This window comes from Vombatus ursinus, unplaced genomic scaffold (assembly GCF_900497805.2).
Source record: "Vombatus ursinus unplaced genomic scaffold, bare-nosed wombat genome assembly UNPS02000749.1, whole genome shotgun sequence".
NCBI classification, from domain to species: Eukaryota; Metazoa; Chordata; class Mammalia; order Diprotodontia; family Vombatidae; genus Vombatus; species Vombatus ursinus.
Genome location: NW_020940527.1, coordinates 2,354,577 through 2,377,138, shown reverse-complemented (window position 1 = coordinate 2,377,138; position 22,562 = coordinate 2,354,577). Strand labels below are relative to the sequence as shown.

The window sequence follows — 22,562 nt, the reverse complement described above, 5'->3', positions numbered from 1 at the left end:
GGGCACCTAGGGGGTGCCATAGTGCACAGAGCACCAGGCCTGGAGTCAGGAAGACTCATCCTCCTGAGTTCAAATCCAGCCTCACAAACTTACTAGTGACCCTGGGCAAGTCACTTATTGTCTGCCTCAGTTTCCTCATCTATAAAATGAACTGGAGAAGGAAATGGCAAATCACTCCAGCATCTCTGCCAAGAAGACCCCAAATGCAGGCACGGAGAGTCAGACGGGATTGAAACGTCTGAACAAAATGATGGCCGGCACCTCTCCCTCTTCCTGTCTTTGTAGGGATAAGGCTGTGCCTTGTAGTTTTACCCTGAACCAAGAGATTGCTTGGACAAGTAATTTATATGAGTTCCTTTCACTTCCCTAAGGAGTGTGGAAGGGGCCACTGAGAAGCATTCAGATTCAGAGACGGAGGAGACCTCCGAGGCCATTTAGCCCAGAGCTCTTACCTTTTTTGTTTGGACCCCTTTGGCAGGGTCTGGCGAGGCCCTGTGGGCCCCTTCTCAGCAATATGCCTTAAAATGCATGAAATAAAATACACAGGATTATAAAGGAAATCTATTATACCAAAATTCAGTTATCAAAATAATTTTGGAAAAAAACCCAAGAAGTTCATGGACGCCAGTTAATAATCCATGATCTCATTTTGCTCAAAAGGGACCTGAGGCCCAGGGCAGTTCAGCTACTTGCCCAAGGTCATAGAAGTGGTAGGAAATGGAGGAGGAATTTAAACACAGGTTCTCTGACTTCAGAACTGGTCTACTTTCCATTGGGCCCTATAGTCTCTTTTTTTTTTGAGGCAGTTGGGGTTTAGTGACTTGCCCAGAGTCACTAGTAAGTGTTGTGTCTGAGGCTGAATTTGAACTCGGGTCCTCCTGACTCCAGGGCCAGTGCTCTATCTACTGCGCCACCTAGCTGCCCCCACGGTCTCCTTTGGCATGTTGTCCTTGTTCAGTTGTTTTTTTTTCAGTCGTGTCTGACTCTTCATGACCCCATCTGGGGTTTTCTTGGCAGAGATACTGGAGTGGTTTACATTTCCTTCTCCAGCCCCCCTTCACATGACAGACTGCTTTTGACCACCTTCACTAATGGAGGAATAGGAATAGTTCAGATAATTCAAAATACTGAATAATGATAAAAAACCAGCATCATTGAGTTTGGGGCCTTGTAAGATTTTTTTCCCTCTTGCGGTAGGATTCTCTTTCTACTTAGGTTTTCTCAGACAAATGAGTTGATATTCTCTGCATAGGGGGTGGGAGAACAGATGAGGAAGATGGAAGTCTGGGCTGCATACTCTGCATGTCACCAGGATCAGCAATTGGCCACAAAAGTCTCAAAGAACAGAACTAGGAGTCAACTGTAACTAAGGGGCCCAATTAAGCAACACCCCAGAGGAAGACAGGGCAGGGAATCCTAATCCTGGCACAATCACAGATGCCCTGTTAGGACTCTGGGGCAAACTGCCGGCTTTCTCTGGGCCTTCTCTCTTATTCTTCGCTAACAAAGGGTGGTGGTTTCAGTGACTGGAATGTTAGTCAATATTGATGTTTTGTGGTCAAAACTCTGCTCAGGGGGCTGGGGGGTGGTGTTCGCCCAGGTCTAGGAGTTAGGGCTATATATGATGTGGTTAAGAAAGGTGGGGGGGTCTATAGGAGGCACCTGGATCCCCCTGGGAATGCAGCAAGGGAGGAGTTTGTGGCCTTGATGCGCAAGATATGTGAGAAGTCAATCCGCGGACGAGGAGATATGGGCACAGACAGATTGGCTAATGATAGAAAATGATAAAAATAAATTAATTAATTAAAATAAACATAAGGTTGCATACAGTGGGTATCTGACAGGGCAGGGCACTTACAGAAGGGGACGTGAGGAAGGTGGAGAGCAATAAACCCCACTCTGGTCCTAGATTTGGATTTTCCCTACCTCTGATTCTTTATTTATTTTAGAGCGCTCTCTCCCTGGGGAGCTGGCTAATTCTTGTTATTGTTGGTTTGCTTGTGGGTTTTTTTTCTTGTGCCCCTCAAACAAATGAATTGTGTCATCTTCAGCATGAAGCACCATAGTACTGAATTAGCTTCTGCCATATGTGTCCCTGTTAACCTCTGGGTTGGGAGAAGAGAACCTCCCCTCCCCCCAGCCTTTGTCTCTGCCCTCCTCTATCCTTTTCTGTCACAACGGAGGCAAGGAGAGGCCCTCTGTGGGCTGAAGCTTCCAGCTGACCTCTCATTACTGCCCAACTCCATGACTGTGCCCTAGAATCCTTGACCTGGAAAACATGGAATCTAATCAATCAATCAATCAATCAATCAACAAGAATTTATTAAGTGTACCATGGACTGTGTTGGGTGCTAGATACAAAGACAAAAATAAAACAATCCTTGCCTTCAAGGGGTTTGCATTCTATCAAAGGAGACAACATGGACACGGATAGGATTATTGACCTGCTCTTGGATAGGACTGACTCTTAACCGACAGGCAGAAGATCTCCGACCTTTTCAAAAGCTTCTCTAGGCCTCCTATTATTTCTTATGACATAACAAGATGGCACCAGGGCTTAGCTCCTGAGTCCTCTTCCTGGGCTGTGTGATCTCGGCCAACTTGATCACCCTCTCAGAGACTCCCTTTTCTCATCTGCAAAAGTGGGGATTGGGCTACATGATCTCTAGGGTCACTTCCATTTTAAGCCCTGAGGTCCTACTTCTTCACTCCCACGTTTCTTTTTGTACTTGGGGCCTATCATCTCTCTGCTCACTGCTCTGCTGCCCTGATTCCTCCTTATCTTCTATCCTCCAAGTGGTTTTTATAAACGGCACACTGCGGAAAAGCATCGTACCTTTGAGCCTTTTTGAAGAAGGTATTAAGGCAGGAATGAAAAGTCACATTCCTGATCTGGCAAGAGAAATACACAGAGGGTCCCGGATGGTCCCAGGTCTCCTTCCCGAGGAAGGATGAAAAGAGGAGTTGAGGTAGTTTTACCCTTGCTTGTGTGTGAGAAGAGCAGAAGAGAAGTGGGTGAACCTGGGAGCAGCAGGACAGGGAGGAAAGTCAGAGCATTAGGGTCAATAGAAACAGATGGGGTGATGATGTCTACTTTCTCTCCTAACCTCTTGGAGTCATAGATATTTTTAGAGCTAAAAGGTACCTCCTTCATTTTCTACATGGCAAAACTGAGTCCTGGAGAGGGAAAAATGACTTACACAAAGGTACTCAACCAGTTAGCGGAAGAGCCAAGATGAGACTCCAGGTGTCCTGAATTTGGGGTCAATCTTCATTCCATTAAACCGAGGATTCTGAGCCTTTTGGGGGTCATCTGTGCCATGGACTCCTCTGGCAGTGAGTCTGGTGAAGCCTTTGGGGCCCTTTTCAGAGTCATGTTTTCAAATGATTGAGGGAAATGCGAAATTTCAATTAGAGGTGAGTGAAAATAAAAATAACTTTTTTTCCCATTGAAGTTCATGGACCCTTTGAAACGAATCCATGGGATCCTAGGGGGTTGGTGGACACCTGGTTAAGACCCTAGCACTAAGCCATCTGACCTTTGTGGGTATCTGAATTGGCACACGGCCCCAGAATGACGAGATCAGTGGCTGAAACTCAGCCCCTTTTTCACGGCCCTCCCTTCAGACCCTGTTAAGCCTCGACCTTTGGAATTGGAAGATGTAGAATTTCTATCAGCAGAGCATGGGGTGCTAGGACAATTTCTCCTATCTTAAGCATAACTTCAGAAAAGCCTTTGGGTTTTTAAAGGTTCATTAGTCAGAAAACAGGGGTTTTCTGCCTTCATTAAGGACAAACAAAAAGAAAAAGAGCAAAGCTATAAGAGAAACTTAGGTTAGGTGGGGGGAGGAGTTTCCCACCGGGGGCAGATGGCCGTGGGAGGCTGTGAAATCTCTTCCCCTGGCTATGTGGAGGAGGTAAGGCCCCTCTTCTGTCCTGGGTGATTTAGAGACACTTTGTGGAGCCTGGGGCCTGGACTGGAGAAGCTCAGAAGGTCGTTGTGATATGGTTCCCGTTCTCAGAGTGGGGGCAGCCCCGGTACCTCAGCTCTAGCCCTCTATGGAGGGGAGATGATCCAACATGGCCTGCCTTGCCGCTTGATGCTATTCTGAAGGACAGTGGCAAAAACACTGGAGAGGCATGGAGGAAAGGAGGAAATGCAGAAAGAAGAGAAACTCCGTCAGATAAAGAATGGGCGGTCTTGGAGTCAGAAAGAGTGGGGTTGGGTCCTGTGGCTGACATGTGGTGTTTTCTGAGACCATGGGCAAACGAGAGATCGTAGCAGCACAGATCTACAGCTGGAAGAGATCTTGGAGGTCATTACTTCCAACCTTTCATCTGATAGATAAGGAAACTGAGGTCCACAGAGGTGAGGTGGCTTGCCCAGGGAGATGCAGCTAGTCAGGATCTGAGGTAGGTTTTGAAATCAGGTCTTCATGACTTTAAATTTAGCCTGGACCATCACTAAGACTGCACTTACTCATTTAGTGGCCTCAAAGTCATGTAATAATTCTCAGGGCCCCAGACAACTCTCCAAGACAGTAAATTATAGACAAATTGCTAATCTGAATCAGTGAGAGGAGGCTCAGTAGAGCTGAGCTGCGCCTGGGGTCAGGAGGACTCATCTTCCTGAGTTCAAATCTGCCCTTAGACAATTACTAGCTGAGTGACCCTGGCAAGTCACTTAAACCTGTTTCCCCTCAGTTCTCCATCTGTAAAATGGGCTGGAGAGGGAAATGGCAACCTATCCCGGTATCTTTGCCAAGAAAACCCCAAATGGGGTATGAAGAGTTGGGGATGAATAAAAATGATTCAACAACACAATTATATGTATGTATTTAATGTATGTGTGAGTATATAATAAACACTTCTCTTTCTGGATATATATATGTATATCTATCTATATCTATCTATCTATCTATATCTATATCTATATCTATCTATATCTATCTATATATATACATACATATAAATGTACACACACACACACACAGAGGTGTTCTGAGATCCTGAAAAGAGCCTTCCTAAATACACCTAAGCTATTTCTCTTGGCTCCCTGATTTGGTAGGGATTAAACAGTCATGTTTCAGTTAGGCCAGCTAATGGAACAAAGCAGCCAATAGAGAATATGGAACGATGGATAATGGGAGAGCAGTTCTACATATTCAGAACAGACTTGTCATCTTTCTGGCTGTTCCTGGCCCTCCCCCCACAACCGGGTCTGGCCTCACCGCTCTAGTGGTGCCCGATTCTTGCTCTGATTCATCCACAAGACCCATAAGAGAATATTATACCCTGCTTTAAGGTTTGCAAAACACTTTGCTATCATCTCATCGATCCTCACAGCACCCCTAGGAGGCAGGGGCTATTCTTATACCCATTTTATAGATGAGGAAAACTGAGGCTTACATAGGCTAAGCAAGTCATCCAGGGTCGCATGGTCATTAAGGCAAAATTTGAAGCTGGGTCCTCCTGACTTTAAGTCCAACAAGGCTCTATCCATTAGGCAGCCCCGCCTCTCTCCATTTTGTGCTTAGCCGTCAGTTGGTTCCAGGACAATTAAAGCAAACAATAATAAAAGAAGCAATAATCCATACCCCACCCAGGCAGAACAACATTACTGCCTGTGGTTCAGCTGGGAAGGAATGTTATTGTGAATAGTTCTGTTCCCAGTGGGGAGGAAGGGGGCAGGAGGGGGCAGGAGAGCAGACCCAGAGAAGACCCACGAGCAAAGCAGAACACATCCAAGTAAATTAAGGTCCCAGGGAAAGGGGAAAGGGCTAGTGGGTCCCCCAACCCAACACCGACATTGAGAGAGCCTTGAGGATGGCGGCAGGGCAGAGTACAGCTCACCACCACTGCTAGCTCTCTGCCAAGAAAAAGGCCAGAGCGGCTCGTGGCAGTAAGTTATGGGCACATTTACCTTGGGGCTTCTCGCATCATGACTCATTATAAGAATGGGCTGTGGTTGGGCTCTCTCTCTGCCCTCCCCCCTCAGGCTGCTGGTGCTTTAGTCTCAGTAGAGGAGAAGAGAGGGAATAAAGTTACTCATGGGTCTTCAGCCAAGGGCATCCAGCTTTTCTGGGAGGATGGGAAAGGAAGCCAGGAAGCAGTGTGGCATAGTGGGAGGAGCACCAACTCTGGGCTCAGGCCCTGGGTTCAAATCTCATCTCTGATGCTTATTACCCATGTGACCTTGGACCAGTCACTTCACCAAAGTTTATCCGTATAATGAGAGCGTTGGACTACACAGCCTTTGACATCCCTTTGAGCTCAGGTGGTACAGTGGATAGAGTGCAGGACCTGGAGTCAGGGAGAGCCAAGTTCAAAATTGGCTTCAGATACTTACTAGCTGTATGACTCTGGGCAAGTCACTGAACCTTTATCATGCTCAGTTTCTTCATCTATAAAATGCAGATAAAGAATGATAGCACCTACCTCAATGGGTGAAGATCAAAGGAGATAATATATGTAAACGGTTACATACATAAAGAGCTGGTTCTCCAAAATGGAAGGCAGCCTTGGGAGGCAATGGGCTCCATTGTGCCGGAGGGCTTCAACAGAGGCTTGGGTATGGCTTGCTAGGGATGTTTGGAAAGGAGATCTTTGTTCTGGAGTAGATGAGCTCTGAGGCTGTATCCATCTCTAGATTCTGTGACTCTAGGACCTGAGAACCAGTTGGTGTGTGACCTAGAGTTCTAAATCTTGAAGAAACCTTACAGATCATTTAGCTTCATTCAGTTGAATGAGTAATTTCCATAGTATAGTGGTGAGTCACACATCTACCTCAGCTTACAGGCTAAACTGCTACTTTTTTCCAAGTGAATCTCTTTTCCTTTTTTTTCCTATGCAGTCTCTGTAGCCCAGAAGTGGTATTCTGCACCGAGATCTAGTAATTAACCCATCACATGTTCTCTGAGTTATTTTTTAGCAGTGAGGATAAGTTTGCCCTGAGTCATCCATTCCCTCCCTCAGCCCCATGAGATGCGTTTATGGAACAACTAGCCCAGTAACAGGGTTCTCACCTAACAAACATTTGTGGAATTGAATTCCATGGAATGAAAGTCTCCGAGTGACGCTAACAGTCCACAACCTTGACCTTTCTGGGCTCTGGCCAACTTGGAGTTAATGGAGTCCATAGCTAGCAAGAGTAAGATGGCTAAAAAGGTGACTTCCTTGCCTTTCATGCAAAGTAGTCCCACTTTATAGTGACTACACTGTCCAGAAAACAGTTTGGGAATTTCAAAGCTGTTCTTGCTGGTTTGCGTTCAAATACTTTTCACAATCTGACCCTCAAATTTCACCCCTCCCCTTCCCAATCAAAACTCTTACACTCTAGCCAAACTTTTTTGCTTGCCATCCTCTAAATCTGACTTTTATTGTTTCCTGTAATCTCCTTGAAGGTAGGGACTGTGCCATTTTTCATCTTAGTAACCCTAGCATCTAACACAGTACCTTCCACACAGTAGATATTAAATTGCTAGATTGAACTGAAATTTCTTGTCTTTGCATCTTTGCCCAGTCCAAGCTTCCTCCCTAGCATGCCATCACCTCCATGCAACATTTCCTGCTAAGCCCAGCCTGAGGTGACCCCATAACATCTACTGATCACATGTATACTGCTCAACAACACTCTTGTTTTACAAGTGTGGATCCCTTCTCCTCATTGATGTTTCCTTATGGGCAGGGGCTGTTTCTTAAACTCTTCTCCCACTCCCAAAGAGGCTAGCACAATGCCTTACATAGAGCAGGTGGTCAATAGGTGAATGTGTTTGATGATGATGATGGGTCACTGAGGGAGCTGTGGCAGTTCCATTTATGTATATATTTTAGAAGCAGATCAAGAGAGCTGGGAGGGACCTTCGAGGTCACCTGGTGTATTTATAGTGAAGGGAACAAAAGTCCATAGAGGTTACATTACTTGCTCAGGCCCATACAGTGGAAAATCAAATCCAAGTTTTCTGATTCCAAACCTAGTGCATATTCTCTGCTACAACAGGGTATCCAGGCCATCAGCCATGTTTCTTTTTTTAATAAAGATTGGATATCCCTGTTTTGCTCCCTATCTGCTAGAGGAATAGCAGTTGCTCATGGGCCTGACCATCATGGAAACTTTAATGGCCGGTTGACTCTTCCTTAGGCATCGTGGGGGCCTCCCATTCCTAGGGGCTCACCAAATGAATGCTTCACTGAATATGGTTCAGCTGTCTGTGATTCAGAAACCTCAACAGATCTGCCAGCCTCTGCATTGTGGTCATGAGCCATCATGGTTGGCTATCATCATCCCTTTGCAATGATTTTGTCCTATCTGTAAGTAGGGGGATGGACTCATGAGCTTTGAGGCGGGGCAGTTCTCTTCTGGCCTGGAAATACCATGCTCCCCTGTGTGGGATCTGTTGTTATGTGGGACCGAAGTCTGGTTTGGGGAAATAGAGACGAGAACAGAAGATAAAGCTATTAGGGTTGACAAAACCTTTTAGTGGGAAGAAAGGGTTAATGAAGGTGGCAGGGGGAGATGGCTTGATAATCAGACACTATAGAGGGCAAGACGGTGGAAGGGGGAGGAGAGAGCAGTGGGAAAAAGGTAGCCAAGAATCACAGGAGCCCACAAGACGAGTAATTGGAGAGCATCACCTCAGGGCTGGAAAATCTAATGGAATCTCTCAGTGGAATGGTCCAAGAGCAGGGATAATAAACAGGAGTGCCATTAACAATGGCTGCAAAGGAACTCCAGCTGCAGTCAAAAGGTGAGGCATGGGCTCTCAGGAGGGGGTAAAGGGAGCAAGGACAGGAGGAGAGGTCAAACCCAATGGGTAGAACCTAGCAATTTCCATTTCTGGTACCACAGGCTCAACCTGAAGGTAAGGAAAGTGGGCACAATGGTTATAATCTGAGCTGGGCATAGCCTTGTTCTTCAGTTGCCTGAACCAAATGAAGGTAACTCTGCTTGTAGCTTTTTCCACCTCCCCACCTCCACCCCCGGGTCCTGGGAAGCTGGGTTAAACAAGGGCTAGGCCCTTTGGGTTCAGACCCCAAGCAGAGCCTTCTTAATGTCTGCCCACTACTTCCCAAGCATTTTAGAAGCAAATAAAAGTCTCCTCTTTTCATAGTATTTTGCATTCTTCCAACAGAGAAGGTGGTAAAGTTATGATAATACCCTTGTAATTTAGGGAGAGCATTTCTTCTAAAAGTTGCATATCTGTGGTTGTGTTTATCTTCCTACTGGCATCCCTCCTTTATTTATGGGGAACGTTAACACCAGAAATGGCCAATAACCCACTCACGGTCCCATACAATGCAATGGTGGTTAAAGGCTCCAAGCAAAATGGCTTACGTGGATATCTTGGGGGATGGCTAGTATCTGCTCCATGGGACTCACCTCATCCTTGTCCACCACCTGGATGAAGAGGGGAAGGGCAAAGCCCACTTGGGCCAGTTCAGTGATGGCCACACTGTACTCGGAGCTGTTGAACTCAGGGGCATTGTCGTTGATGTCAATGACAAGGATGTTGAAGGTGGTAATGCAGGACGCATCTGATGGGGTTCGGTCATCATACAGCTCTGTGCCCTGGGTGCCAAAGAAAATACATTTTAGCTATGAGGAGACAAAGGAAGAATGGGGAAAAAGGGAGGGAGGGAAGAGAGAAAGAAGGAGGAAAGGACATGTGTAAGGACCCATTTGAGATCAAGGAAGGGGCCCTATCCAAAATTAGAGATGGGGAAACTGAGGCACAGATTTGTCAGCAATCCACCATTCAATGAATGTCTACTATAGTCAAGGTACTATGCTAATCACCGTAAGTGCGCTGGCATCAGGGAGTAATGAAAGAATCCTGTCATATAGTCTCAGAGACTATAGGACAGGAAAAAGTGCATGAGAGGCAGAGTTGGACTCCAAGGAAAGATTATCTAATGGAGAACAATGCAATGTAGGGCAAGGACATGTATCAATCGACCCTTGCACAGAGATTTTTTGCAATAGTGCTATTTTCTCGAACCACCACTCCTCTTCAGCCTCTGCTCCCCCTCAAACAACTCAAACACGTCTTTCCCCATTGAGTTAAATAGTTAAGGCAACCTGACGGAAAAGGAAAGAGCAAGAAGGGGCAGTGGAGAGGAGAGGAGTCTTATTGACTTCTGGCTATTAGCAGAGGGCCTGGTTGACTGAGGTTAAGTGTAGTAATTTCACTGGTTGTCTGTTCCAACCTGCTAGAACACGGTCACTTCCTGAGCCCAGAGCTTCCTGACTTTGCCTGCTCCCCCCTCCCCTTTCCTCAATCAATGGCCCCTCTCACACCAACTCCTGGGACCCTGTGGCCTGGGCTGGATCCATACTCCTAAATGGCTTTCCCAGCCACACACCCAGCTCCATATTGATTTTGATTAAAAGGAAGGTTGTGTTCAGAGGTCAGGTTGTTGGGTAAGTGGGGAGGGGGTTGGGCTGTTATACACTACACTTTACTGCTTCTCCTCACCAAGGCCCCTAAGAGATTTTGCTCCCCAATCCTCTGGCCATCTCATTCCTCCTTGCCCAGACTGAGTTATGGCTCAGTCCATTGCTTCCCCTTGCAACAGCGTATTAATAATAACAATAATAGCTAACATTTATAGATTGTTTACTATGTGCCAAATATTAAGAACTTTACAATTTTATCTCATTTGATTCTTACAACAACCCTGGAAGGCAGGTACTATTATTAGTCCCATTCTACAAATGAGGAAACTGAGGCAAACAGAAATTAGATGACTTGCACAGCTAGTAGGTGTCAGAGGCCAGATATGAACTCAGGTCTTCTTGACTCCAAGCTTGGTTCTGTTCATTGTGCCATCTATCTGAGAGGGGTTTGGAGACAGAAATGGGGCAAAGTGGATAACACTTTGAAAAAATATCTGAGTGTTTTAGTGGACTGCAAGCTCTCTGAGGGTAGGAGGTATGTTGTGTTTGTCTTTGTTATTTCCAGTGCCTAGCACAGTGCTGGCACGTAGTAGATGTTTAAGGCGCATTTGTTGAATTGGATTGAATATGAGTAAACAGTCCAATATGGCAGCCAAAACCCCACCAATCTGACCTTGGATGCCATTAAAAATGGTCTAGAGTCAAGGGCTGGGCAGGCAGGCGGCTCTTGCTATGCTCCCTGACTAGGTTGGATCACACTTCGACTGTTGTGTTCTCTTCTGGGCACCACTTTTAAGGACAGACAGCGCATCCAGGGTAAGCCAACCATGGCAACAGAGGGCTTTGGGATCATGCCATGTGAGGTATGGTTGAAAGAATTAGGAATGTGTAGCCTGGAGAAAAGAGGGCTGGAATATTAGTGGTGAAATAGATAGAACTCTGGGCCGGAGTCTGGAAGATATAAATTTAAATCTTGCCTCAGACCCTAACTAGCTGTGTGACCCTGGGCAAGTCACTTAACCTCTATCTGCCTCAGTTTCCCCAGTTGTGAAATGGGCATAATTATAGCACCTTATGGTGCGATAGCACCATAATATAGCACAGGGTTGTTATGAGGAGCAAATGAGATAACATTTGTAATGTACTTAGCACAGTGTGTGGCCCATAGCAGGCACTTCGTAAACGCTTGTTTGTTCCCCCCTCCCCGGCCCTGCCCTCCCCCCTTCCCCCCTCCTTTGTGATATGGAAAAGGGATTAGACTCATTCTGTTTGACCCCAGAGAGCAATGAGTAGGAGTGACATATTTAAACACCATGTAAGAACATATGTCCTAACAACTAGAGCTACCCAGAAGGGAAATGGGATGCCTGGGCAAGCAGAGGGCTCCTCCTCACTGGAGGTCTTCAAACAAAGTCTGACTGATGTCTTGGGAGGAATTGTGTGGACCCATTGTTCTGTTAGTCAGTCAACAAACATCTGTTAAGTACTGGGGATGCAAAGAAGGGTATAAATAATCCCTGCTTCCAAGGAGCTCATGTTCTCATGAGGGAGACAGCATGCAAACAGCTGTATACATACAAGTTATAGACATAGAGACACATAAGGTAAGATGCACATAAGATGTATATTATATACATACACAGAAGATATATAGCATATGTAATATATACATGTACAATATATACATTATATATGTAAGTAAAAATAAATATACATATATTGTATATACATGGGGCAGCTGGGTGGTGCAGTGGATAGAGGCTGGGCCTGGAGTCAGGAAGACCTGAGTTCAAATCTGGCCTTAGACACTTACTAGCTGTGTGACCCTGGGCAAGTCACTTGACTCTGTTTGCCTCATTTTCCTCCTCTGTAAAACCCACTGGAGAAGGAAATGGCAAACTACTTGAGTATCTTTGCCAAGAAAACCCCATGAACGAAGTCCATGGAATCACAGAAAGTAACACATAACGGAAAACAAAAAACATATATACACACATTTTATATATGCATATATAAATGTGATATGTACATTAAATATACATGTGTATAAATGTGTATATATGTATATATACACAAGACACATACACATATAAGATGAATATACATATGACACATACACACAAGATATATACATATACACACACATATACATAAGAGATATATATCACATATTGTTGTTGTTCGGTTACGTCCAACATATATATGTATATGTTCTGTACATATATATGTAGACATATACATATATATACACATAGGATGTGTGTGTGTGTGTGTGTGTGTGTGTGTGTGTGTAGGTTTTATAGCAGATAGGATTTGAGCAGAATTTTGAAGGAAACCAGGGCAGGCAGGAGGCATAGCTGAGGAGGGAGCTCATTCCAGGCATGGGGTCAGTCAGTGAAAATTCATGGAGTCTAGAGATGGAGGGTCCTGAGTAAGGATCAGCAAGATGGTCAATGGAAGTGGATCACGGGGGGTGGGGGGAGTAGACGTGAGAAGGCTTGGCCCAGCCTGTGAGGGGCTTTCAATGTCCAAGGGAGGACTTGATTAGCTGTGGTCACACTGGCTCTCTCAGACCACCCTTAGCCCAAGGTTGTGGTCACCCTAATAGAGCGTCTCTCTCTTTTAACTCTCCAGGACTTCTTTTCTCAAATGAGATAATATTTGTACAGCGTTTTGCAAACCTTAAAACGCCATATAAATGTGAGTTATTATTATTGTTGTTGCTGGTATTTAATCGCTCTTCCTGAGGACTTTTTTTTTAAATGGTCACAATTTCAGGTTCACATATGTATAAACAGAAAGGACCAGGCGATCACACAGTCCGGCCCCTCTCATTTTAAAGGTGAAGAGCTGGAGGCTGAGAGAGGTTATGAGACCGAGGTCACACAGCCGGCCAGTGGCACAGCCTGAATCTGAACTTGAGTATCCTAGGCTCAAATCTAATACTTTTTCTGCTACAGTAGAGCTGGCTCATTATTCCTCCTTTTAAAAAAAATCAGTAAATATTTTGGGACTCAGAAGTTAGGGTTTTAAAGTGAATATGTGCATTTCATGTAATAAACTTCTAAGTGGTGAGCAAAGTATTATATATGAATTAGATTTTTCCCCATCTGTAGAGTGTATTCTATGTCTTTTGTGGTACTGAGATTTTAGAAAGTTAAGAGTGTCTGAAACATGCATTTAATGTGTATTTTTAAACATGTGTGGAAATTAAAATATTTGGAGAAAAGTGTATCACATTTCAATTTCTCAAGATCTTTTACTATCGTGGTATTAAATGCTTCATATAATGCAAAATTATAACTGGAAAAACGTAAGTTTGATAAATTTCAAATAGATTTTTCTGTATTAAAGTTTTAAAAAATCAGTAAGTTAAGTCTTGAGAGTAATGTGGCAAAATAATAGTAATAATGATAATTATGTAACTTGGCACCTAGTAAGTACTTAACAAATACTTGTTGACTTGACTATATATAGTGCGCTAAGCTGTGCAAACTCTTTTTTATATATTATCTCATTTGAGCCTCAAAACACCCCAATGAAGTAAATGCTATTATTATCATTCTAGTTTTATGCATGAGGAAACTGAGGCTGAGGCAAGTCAAATGACCTTCCCAAGGTCATGCAGCTGCTAAGTAACACAAGTAAGATTAGAACTCAGGTCTTCCTGACTCCTCCCACCTCTGGCACATACTGGCTGTGTCCCCCTCTGATGTCTGATGGCCTCCAATGACTAAGTGAAACATCTCAGGTGCAGACTACTTTGGTAGATGGAGTTCTGATCCAGGAATTCCTTACAACAATGAAATTACAATTCTGATAATTAAAAAAAAAAGGCTCATTGATATGTCCCCAAACCATACAGTAATTCTGGGACAGAAATCAGATTCAGACCTAGCATTCTGATTCCATCTTAAAGCCTAAGTTCTCATGAATCCAATCATCCTGTCCATCTATCCCAATTCCACCAGAGTCCTTCACTTGAGCTGGTTGGGGCAGGGTGCAAATTCCCTCTGGGCTGGTAACAGGATCATGGGATTTAGAGCAAGAAGAAACATGGGAGGTTCTCCAGCCCAGCTCCCTCTTTTAGAGATCAGGAACCTGAGGCTCAGAGAAATCAAGTGTCTTGAATAATAAGAGTTACACAAACAGTTGTGCCTTCCGCACAACAGTCATGCGGGGGCAAGTATTATTCTCCCCATTTTACAGATGTGGAAACTGAGGCTCTGAGAGATGACATGTCTTGCCCATGGTCACACAGCCAGTGTAAGCGTCAGAGCCAGAATGTGGACCCAAGTCTTCAGACTCAAAGCTCAGGCCTCTTTCTGCTATGTTCTCCTGTCTCTCCTTTTCTTTTATCTAGAAACAAGAAAGGAGGCTCCCAATGGAGTGTCCAAGAAGCCAAAGGGGACCTAGGACATGTTCACTTTTCTGGGGTGTAGTGTAAAGTATGTTCCCTTCACCCCACCAATTGGCCCTAGATTTGGAAGGTGACTCCCACAGCGTCCCCCCGGGATGCGGAATAGCTCTTCTTACCTTTACTGTAAGGATGAAGCCATGGCTATAGAGAGGATTTTCCCGGTCCAGCACACCATTCAGGGTTAGCGCCCCACTGATGTAGTCCAGTGCAAAGATGCTGTTGGTGTTACCTGGAAAAGAGACCAACTGCTATCAGCAAAAAATCACTCAACTCAGATCTACTTGGAGCTATGGAAAAGGAAGTGATTTCTGCTGCTCATCTGGCCAGGGAATAGCTTGTTTCCTTTGTAAAATAACATAGGTTACTCCACTGCTCTACAGCTTCTAGAGCCTCCCTATTGCTGTTGACATCAACTTCAGCTAGCTCTCCTTGGCTTTCAAGCCCTCCATAATCGGGCCCCATCTTGCCCAACCAACTTCATTTTCCATTATTCCCCAACTTGTCCCTTCTAGTCTTTAAAGTCTCATCTGGCAGATTATACACAACTTTCTCATTCTTTCCTTTGCTTAAGAGTCACAGAATCATATTATCTCAGTCCAAGATTATCTCAAAGGCCAAATACTCCCCAGCTGTACCTGACCAAGAATCTTCTTTATGATCTCCAGCCACCCTGGGCTTGAAGACCTCCACCAACAGGGAGGAGCCCACTTCCTCCTGAGGCAGCCCACTGCACTTGTGAACACCTTTAATGACTGGGAAGTTTGTTCTTAGATCAAGCCTAAATGTGTTTCTTTGAAAATTCCACCCATGGCTCTACATTCACTCTCTTCCAAGTGGCTGCTCCTTAGATGGAGCCATAAGTTTAAGGGTCATAGGGTAGAGCCAGGATAAAAGGAAGCCCTGCTGTCCTGCAGGGGACCAGGAGGGATGCTCAGAACTATCCTCCAGTGATGCAAAGGCAGGGGCATCTCCAAGGAGCTCTGGTCTGGAAGCCTTCTATGACTGAGGGGGTGGATTTAGAGTCATAGCTGTAGTGGAGACATCTTTGAGCACCAAATCAGTCAATCAACAAGCATTCATTAAGCACCTATGGTGGACCAGGCATTGTGTTAAAGTGCTGGGGATACAAACAAAGGCAAAAACACAGACCCTGCCCTCCAGGGGCTTACATTCTAATGGCAGACAACATGAAAAAAATCATGCATATAAAATATACAGAATGAAAATGAAAAGTGATCTCAGAAGGGGGATCTCAGAAAGGCTTCTTGCAAAAGATAGGATTTGAGTTGAGTCTTGGGAGAAGCCAGGAGACAGAGGGGAGGAGAGAACATTCCAGACCTGGGGACAGCCAGTAAAAGGGCCCGAAGTCAACAAGGTGCCAAGGTGGTAAGCCCATCACCCCTGATCTCTTTTCCCTTCCACCTGCTTCCTTCATTCACAAGGTATCAATAACACTGTTCAGGATTTGTTCAGGCTGGGAAGAGGGTCTGGATCATTTTTCACTTGGCTTGGGGGTGCTAAGCAATGGGATGGGAGGGAATAAAGGGGAAAGAAATGAAAGGAAAAGCTGCCCACAGTTGGTAACTTCATCCAGGTACTCTGCAGCTGAGGAAGAGGCTTCTAAGAGAGGAGAATATATATGAGAAGCTGGGCAGAAAGTCAGCTGAATTGTTTAACTGGGGGGCCTAGAGTCCTTGTGGGTCCTCCTGGTCAAGACCTTAGGAAGTAGTCAGTTTCCAAAAAAAAAAAAAAAAAAAAAAAATCCTCTGGCCATATCTTCTCCTTTTTTTAGGTATTTCCAATCCCCAGAAGATCCAAATTAATTGTCTGAAGCTTGTTAATTAATTGTCTTAGGGGGCTGGTCCCAGAGTGACTCCCTGCCTGTGGGGCTGAGGCTTATTAATAAAATTGCACAATAAGAAACCAGCTGAACAAACAAGGGCCCTTCCCCTGCTTTCAACTCCCCTCAGAGGGGGAGATTTGATGTTATAATCAGTGTTTGCAGAACTGCCCAGGGGACCTGGCTTAGACATGGCTCAGGCCCAGATCTTATTCTTTACTCCTTGTAGCCTGACCTGAAAGGAGCTCTCCCAGACACATAGCCACCCACCATCCAAAAGACACACACGCAGACACATTTTTCTGAGCAGACCCACATGCACGGCTCTACCCATACACCCCTCTACTCCCCTCTGGAAGTCTCTACCAACACCCACGGCCTCACACATCCACCTTTCCCTAGACACTCTGCCACACCCAGCCCTTCACCTCCCTCCCACCTATCCCTCACACATGATCTGTTATTTCTTACACTTCAGTCTCTGAAGAGTTCACCTGCCACAGCCACCTGCCTAATGGAAAAGGACTAATTCCCTGGCCTATGCATCAGACCCACTGAGCTGTCACCTACAAACTCTATCCCCACTAATGAATTGGCATGAATACAACCCAGTGACTCCGGGAGGGGACAGAGCATTCCCAATGCCCCATGGAAAGTGAAAGAAGAGGAAGAAAGCACACACTGAAGGGGAGAGTGACAAATATAGGCTCAACTGAGGGGTGCTTTGGGGGTGCGACTTTTCCCCGATTCCTTCTCAGACTGGGAAGAGATCACAGTGTCCGACACATAATAGGGACTTAAAACGTTTGCTGCTTTGAATTGCATTGAGAGATGGAACCTTTCATTTGAGGATGGCATTCCTCACTGGGAATAAAGTTGCTCTACGTAACAAGTCTTATGTATCCTGCATGGAGCTATTTTCAACTCCTTAAGAGAGAAAGGATAGAGAGAAAGGATGGGGTTGTGCTGGCTCATCCAAGCCATTTCCCTTATATCGCTCAAATAGACTCTGAAATCCCACCTCCTCTATGAAGACTTCTCAGACTGTCAAGAGCAGAAGTGACCAATATCCTTGGCTCTTTCCAATCAGGAAGTGGGAGGTGCTTAGTCTGGTAATTAGCTTTCCAACCTGAACTACACTTAACCCTTAACATGAACGTAATAATGTAAAACTTCCATCAGTCTGTCACTTAATACATAAGCATTTATTAGTCACCTATTATGTTCCAGGATCTGTGTTAGGCACTGGAGAGACATGGACAAAAGTGGGACAGTCCCTTCCCTCAAAGTGTCTACATTCTTGGGGAAAATGAGCAGCAGCCGCGTGTGGGTCCTAGGAGGGAGCTTTCTGCCCGGCCTGGTTTGTGTATTTCACCATTTGTTTAATTATGCTTGAATGCCCTTGACCCACTCACCTGCTTGATGTGTCTGACACAGTGGGCAGGGGCCTGAGTCTAATTTGCTCATGCTATATTGAGCTTAGAGTGTCTGAAAAAAGGTACTGTATAATTTTCTGATGATTAGACAAGAATGGGAGAGAAATAAAAAAAATACAAAAATAAATGCCATCCTTAGTATATGAAGATGATGCCACCAATTCAATAATAGTAGGGACATCGATTTAGAGTTATTTTTCCATTAGTGGGATGAGCTGGCATCAACCTATCCCCAGGTTCCTACCTGGTCTGCTAAAGGAAACACATCTGCAAATACAGTAGGAAAAGATATAAGGTAGGAGACCTGGGTTCTAGTCCTATGTCTACTACTAGCTGTGGACAAATTACTTCCTCTTTCTGAGCCTCAGTTTCTTTATTTGTAGAATTAATGGGTTGGAATAGATGATCTCCATAGTTCATTTTAGATCTGACCTTATATGATTCTGTATATGCAAACACATGGGTATAGGCTATAGCTGTTGAACACAGCAAAAGAAGGAAGTATGGGAGGGAAGTAGGGAGAGAGGAAGGAAGGCAGGATGGATGGGAGGGAGGAAAGAAGGATGAATGGGAGAGAGGGAGAAAGGAAGGAAGGCAGGAAGGAAAGGAGGGAGGGAGAAAGGAAGGATGGTAGGAAGGAAACAAGCATTTGTTAAGCACCTAATATTTGCCAGACACTGTGCTAAGTGCTGGAGATACAAAGAAAGGTGAAATTTTTTTTCCCTTTCTCAAAGAGGGTGGAGACAACATTCACAGAACTATGTACTAAATGTATATTTGATCCGCACAACAACCCTATGATGTGAGTGCTATTATTAACCTCATTGTACACTTGAGAAAACTGAGGCAGGCAGAGGTTAAGTGACTTGTCCAGGGTCGTACAGTTGGTAAGTGTCTGAGGCTGATTTGAACTCAGATCTTCCTGACTCCAGGCCCATTGCACTTCCTTGCTGAAGTGTTGGAATTGCAGTCAGAGATCCTGCGCTTCAGTCCTGGATTTGCTACTTAACAGATATATGACCCTGGGTAAGTCACAACTTTTATGGCCCCTCATTTCCTCATGCTTAAAATGAAAAAGCTGGATTCCCTAGCCTCTAAATTCTCTTATAGGTCTAGCTCTATGGTCCTATGAGCCATGATCACATTCAGAACCTTGGCCAGCGATGTCAAGAGTGCAATTATACCCTCACCTACTGGGTTAAGCAGCTGTCTAGAGACAGAGGAGATCTGATAGCTTGAAGACCCCTGCCTCAGTGCCTGGCAGGCCCATCCCAAGGGGCAGCTGGCCTTGCAGCACTCCAAGCTGGTTTTTATTTCTAACTTGGAAAGTGACACCACTGATACTCCCAGCCCCTGGTCTGAGGCGTTCTTTACCCAGATCCCATGGGTGTACAGACTGAAGGTGGCTGCAGCCCCCTTTGTCTTTGATGCCTCTCACCTGCTCAGCTTCAGCCCCTGAGCAGGAGGGAAGCTTCACTTTTGGATACTTGATGCCAGGGTGGGGTGGTTCATAACTGGGGAAGGAAGATGCCCTGCTGAATTAAGGGCGGGGAGTGGCCTCTGAAAATTCAGTCCCAGATCTAAGGATTCCGGGAAATCACAACTCTAAGCACCTAGGCAGGGAGGGTATAGGTCCTTCATTTTGGGAAGGGGAAGTTTTCTCTTCCCAGGGTAGCCCCACCTCCAAGAGGCCTGAATATGTAGGCCCCTTGAGGTAGGCAAGGCAGAGGATAAGAGTAAAGTGTATAAAACTAAGAAGTTGTTATGAGTGGGTGTATGTGGGTGGTAGAGGGGTGTGAGTGAGTGTGTGTGTGTGTGTGTGTGTGTGTGTATGTGTGTGTAGGGGGTTGGGAGAATATAACCTTACTCATTAGAACATTAGAGAGAGAAGTCTCTCTACTTGAAACTTGAAAGAGATAAGTTTTGGATGAATAAAAAAAAATCCTACTTTAAACAGTGGAGATTAAACCAATGAGGCTTATTTTTACAGCTTGAGGGAGTGTAGGCTAAAAATATAAACTGTTCTGGAAGCATTTAGATAAATTCCTAAATACTATTGAAGTTTGGAGTGATGGCAGATAGTCTAAGGGGAAATGTCCTGTAGGCAGTAGGAGATATGGAATTGGAGCTTGGGTGAAAATGAATGTGGCTGGGGCTGGAGTCACTGATTTGACAGTCATTGGCACAGAAGGGAGAGGGGAAGTCATGAGGTAGCATCTGTTTCCACTGGGGGCCAAGGTTGGAGCCTGTTTTCCATATTTTAAGCACAGATAGAGTGGTCTGAGGAGAAAGAGAAGGCAGAAAAGGGACAGTCAGAGGGGCGGGTGGATCTGCCTTTTAGACGAGTCAGGCAGGGGTAGAATGGAAAGTAGTTTTGGTGCAGGACAAAGAACTTTGAACGTGGAATTAGAAGATCTGGGTTCAAGTCCTGAGCCTTGTCAATTACCAGTTCTATGATCTTGAATGAGTCCCTGAACCTCAGTTTCCTCATCTGTAATTTGGAGATGATAAATGTAAGCGATTCATACTTAATAGTGTTGTAAGTGCTTTATAAACTGTAACATGTTACATTAATATGACTTACTATTATAACCAGAATTGTGCTATGTCACAAAAAAACAAGAGAAAGAAGGAAATAAGGATTTATTAAGCACCTACTATGTGCCAGGCACCTTACTAATAAGATCTGATTTGATCCTCACAACAACTCTAGGAGGTAGGGGTTATTATTATCCCCATTTTGCAGTTGAGGAAATTGAGGCAGACAGAAAGTCTTTCCTGGGGTCATAGAGCTGGTGAGTATCTGAGGTCAAATTTGAGCTTGCCTTCCTGAGTCTAGAAATCCACCCAGTGCTCTCTCTCCTGCACCATTTAGCTGCCTCTAGAGAAAAGAAATATTTTTCAAGAAGTGGGTGGTCAGTCATATTAAGTACTTGAAGAGAAGACAAGGTAAATTGAGGCTGGGAAAAGATTGTGGGATTTGGCAAGAAGGAGTTATGGAGAGAGTAGTTTTTAGCAGAGTGCTGAGGATAGAAGCCAGATTATCAGGCAGAGAGTGGGGTCTGGGGGTGAAAAGAGCACTTTTCTTGGAGTTTGGAAGGACATGGGACTGGATTTCTCCCTTGACATTTACTAGTTGTGTGACCCTGGACAAACCATGTTACTTCTCTGAGACCAGGCTGCCTCCTCTGTGATAAGTGCTAGTAAGACCTGCAGTGTTTATTTCACCAAGTTTTTGTGAGTTTTGAATGGGATGATATATATAAAATGCTTTGTAAACCTCAAAAATGGTATCGGTATCCACGGTGATGATGACTTTCATAACTGAAGGACTGGTGATCAGGAAGTAGAGACAGTGGGTCCACTGTTATGTGGTGTTTGGCCCTGAAGGCCAGAGAAAGCTAAAGGAGGCCCAGGATCAAGCAAGTTTGAGGGCTTTTTGTTTGTATGTTGGTTTCCAGGGCTTAGCATGTGCCAGGCACATAGTAGGCACTTAATAAATGTTTATCGAATAGAATTGTTGATTTGAAGATGGGTGAGACTTATGCACAGCTAAAGGCAGAAGGAATGGAATCAATTGTAAGAGAGATGGAATATGATGAGGAGGGAAGGAATCATTGCAGTATATATACTCTACTGAGTAGAGTGCTGGGTTTGGACTGAGGACCTGGGTTGGAATCCTGTTTTTGCTACTTCTTAGCTGTGTGAATGTTGATGAGTCCCTCAGTCTCTGGACCTCAGCTCATTTATTTGTTTTTTTTTTTAATCTGAAAAATTACAGAATTGACTATTCTTCTAGGTCTACATCTATGAGCTTAAGTAAGGGAGCAAGTTGTCTTTGGAGTTGTCAGGATGAGCTCTAGAGAACAGATGGAAAGCAAAAGGGACATCTCTTCCTTTTGAGACAAGATGGAAGACTGGGGGAGAACAGAGGGGAAGGGCAGGGAGAGCTTTACTGAGACCCCCACCATGACTTTTTCACTTCTTCCTCTTTCAGGGACGTACTTGGCCTGTCACTGGTCTCCCCCAACCCCCTTCTCTCCACCAGCTCTCCCCCTCCCATCTCTATGAAAATCTTTCCTCTATTCCTTGTTCTCTTGTTATCTCCCTGTCAGCTTCTTGACCCAGTGAAGAGGTCTGGCTTAGTTTAAAAGCAGTTTAGTGAGTGGTTGACAGTGTGTGTGGCAACATGGGCTGATGGCTTTCAATTGGTTTGTCTGCTCTACTGGGCTAACAGCAATTCCTCTCCCTCCTTTGCCCCTCCTCCCCATCCTTTTCCTCTGCTTTGGAGAAGAGCCAGTGTCAAGGGCTCCCTTGGTCTTGTTTCTCCTTGACTCTGGAGGGAGATCTGGGCTCTTCTCGGCCCCTGGAGCTTTGTCGCATGGGCAGCATGGACAAGATCTGGGCTGGAAGAGAAGACATGGTTCCTAACAGCACTCCTCAGAGAAGGCCACTCTATTAAAGATCTCA

General features: G+C 44.9%; 1 protein-coding gene across 5 annotated transcripts in view; it reads right to left on the bottom strand.

Moving 5' to 3' along the window:
- The window catches only part of CDH23 (cadherin related 23), a 600,475-nt gene that overhangs the window by 263,705 nt on the left and 314,208 nt on the right, over nt 1-22,562 (bottom strand). For all 5 annotated transcript variants that reach the window (XM_027858426.1, XM_027858400.1, XM_027858408.1 and 2 more), the window contains exons 10-11: nt 14,933-15,045; nt 9,380-9,568 (exon numbers count right to left, since the gene is read on the bottom strand). In XM_027858426.1, coding sequence (XP_027714227.1) covers nt 9,380-9,568; nt 14,933-15,045 — 302 coding nt within the window. The remainder of the gene's footprint in view (nt 1-9,379; nt 9,569-14,932; nt 15,046-22,562) is intronic.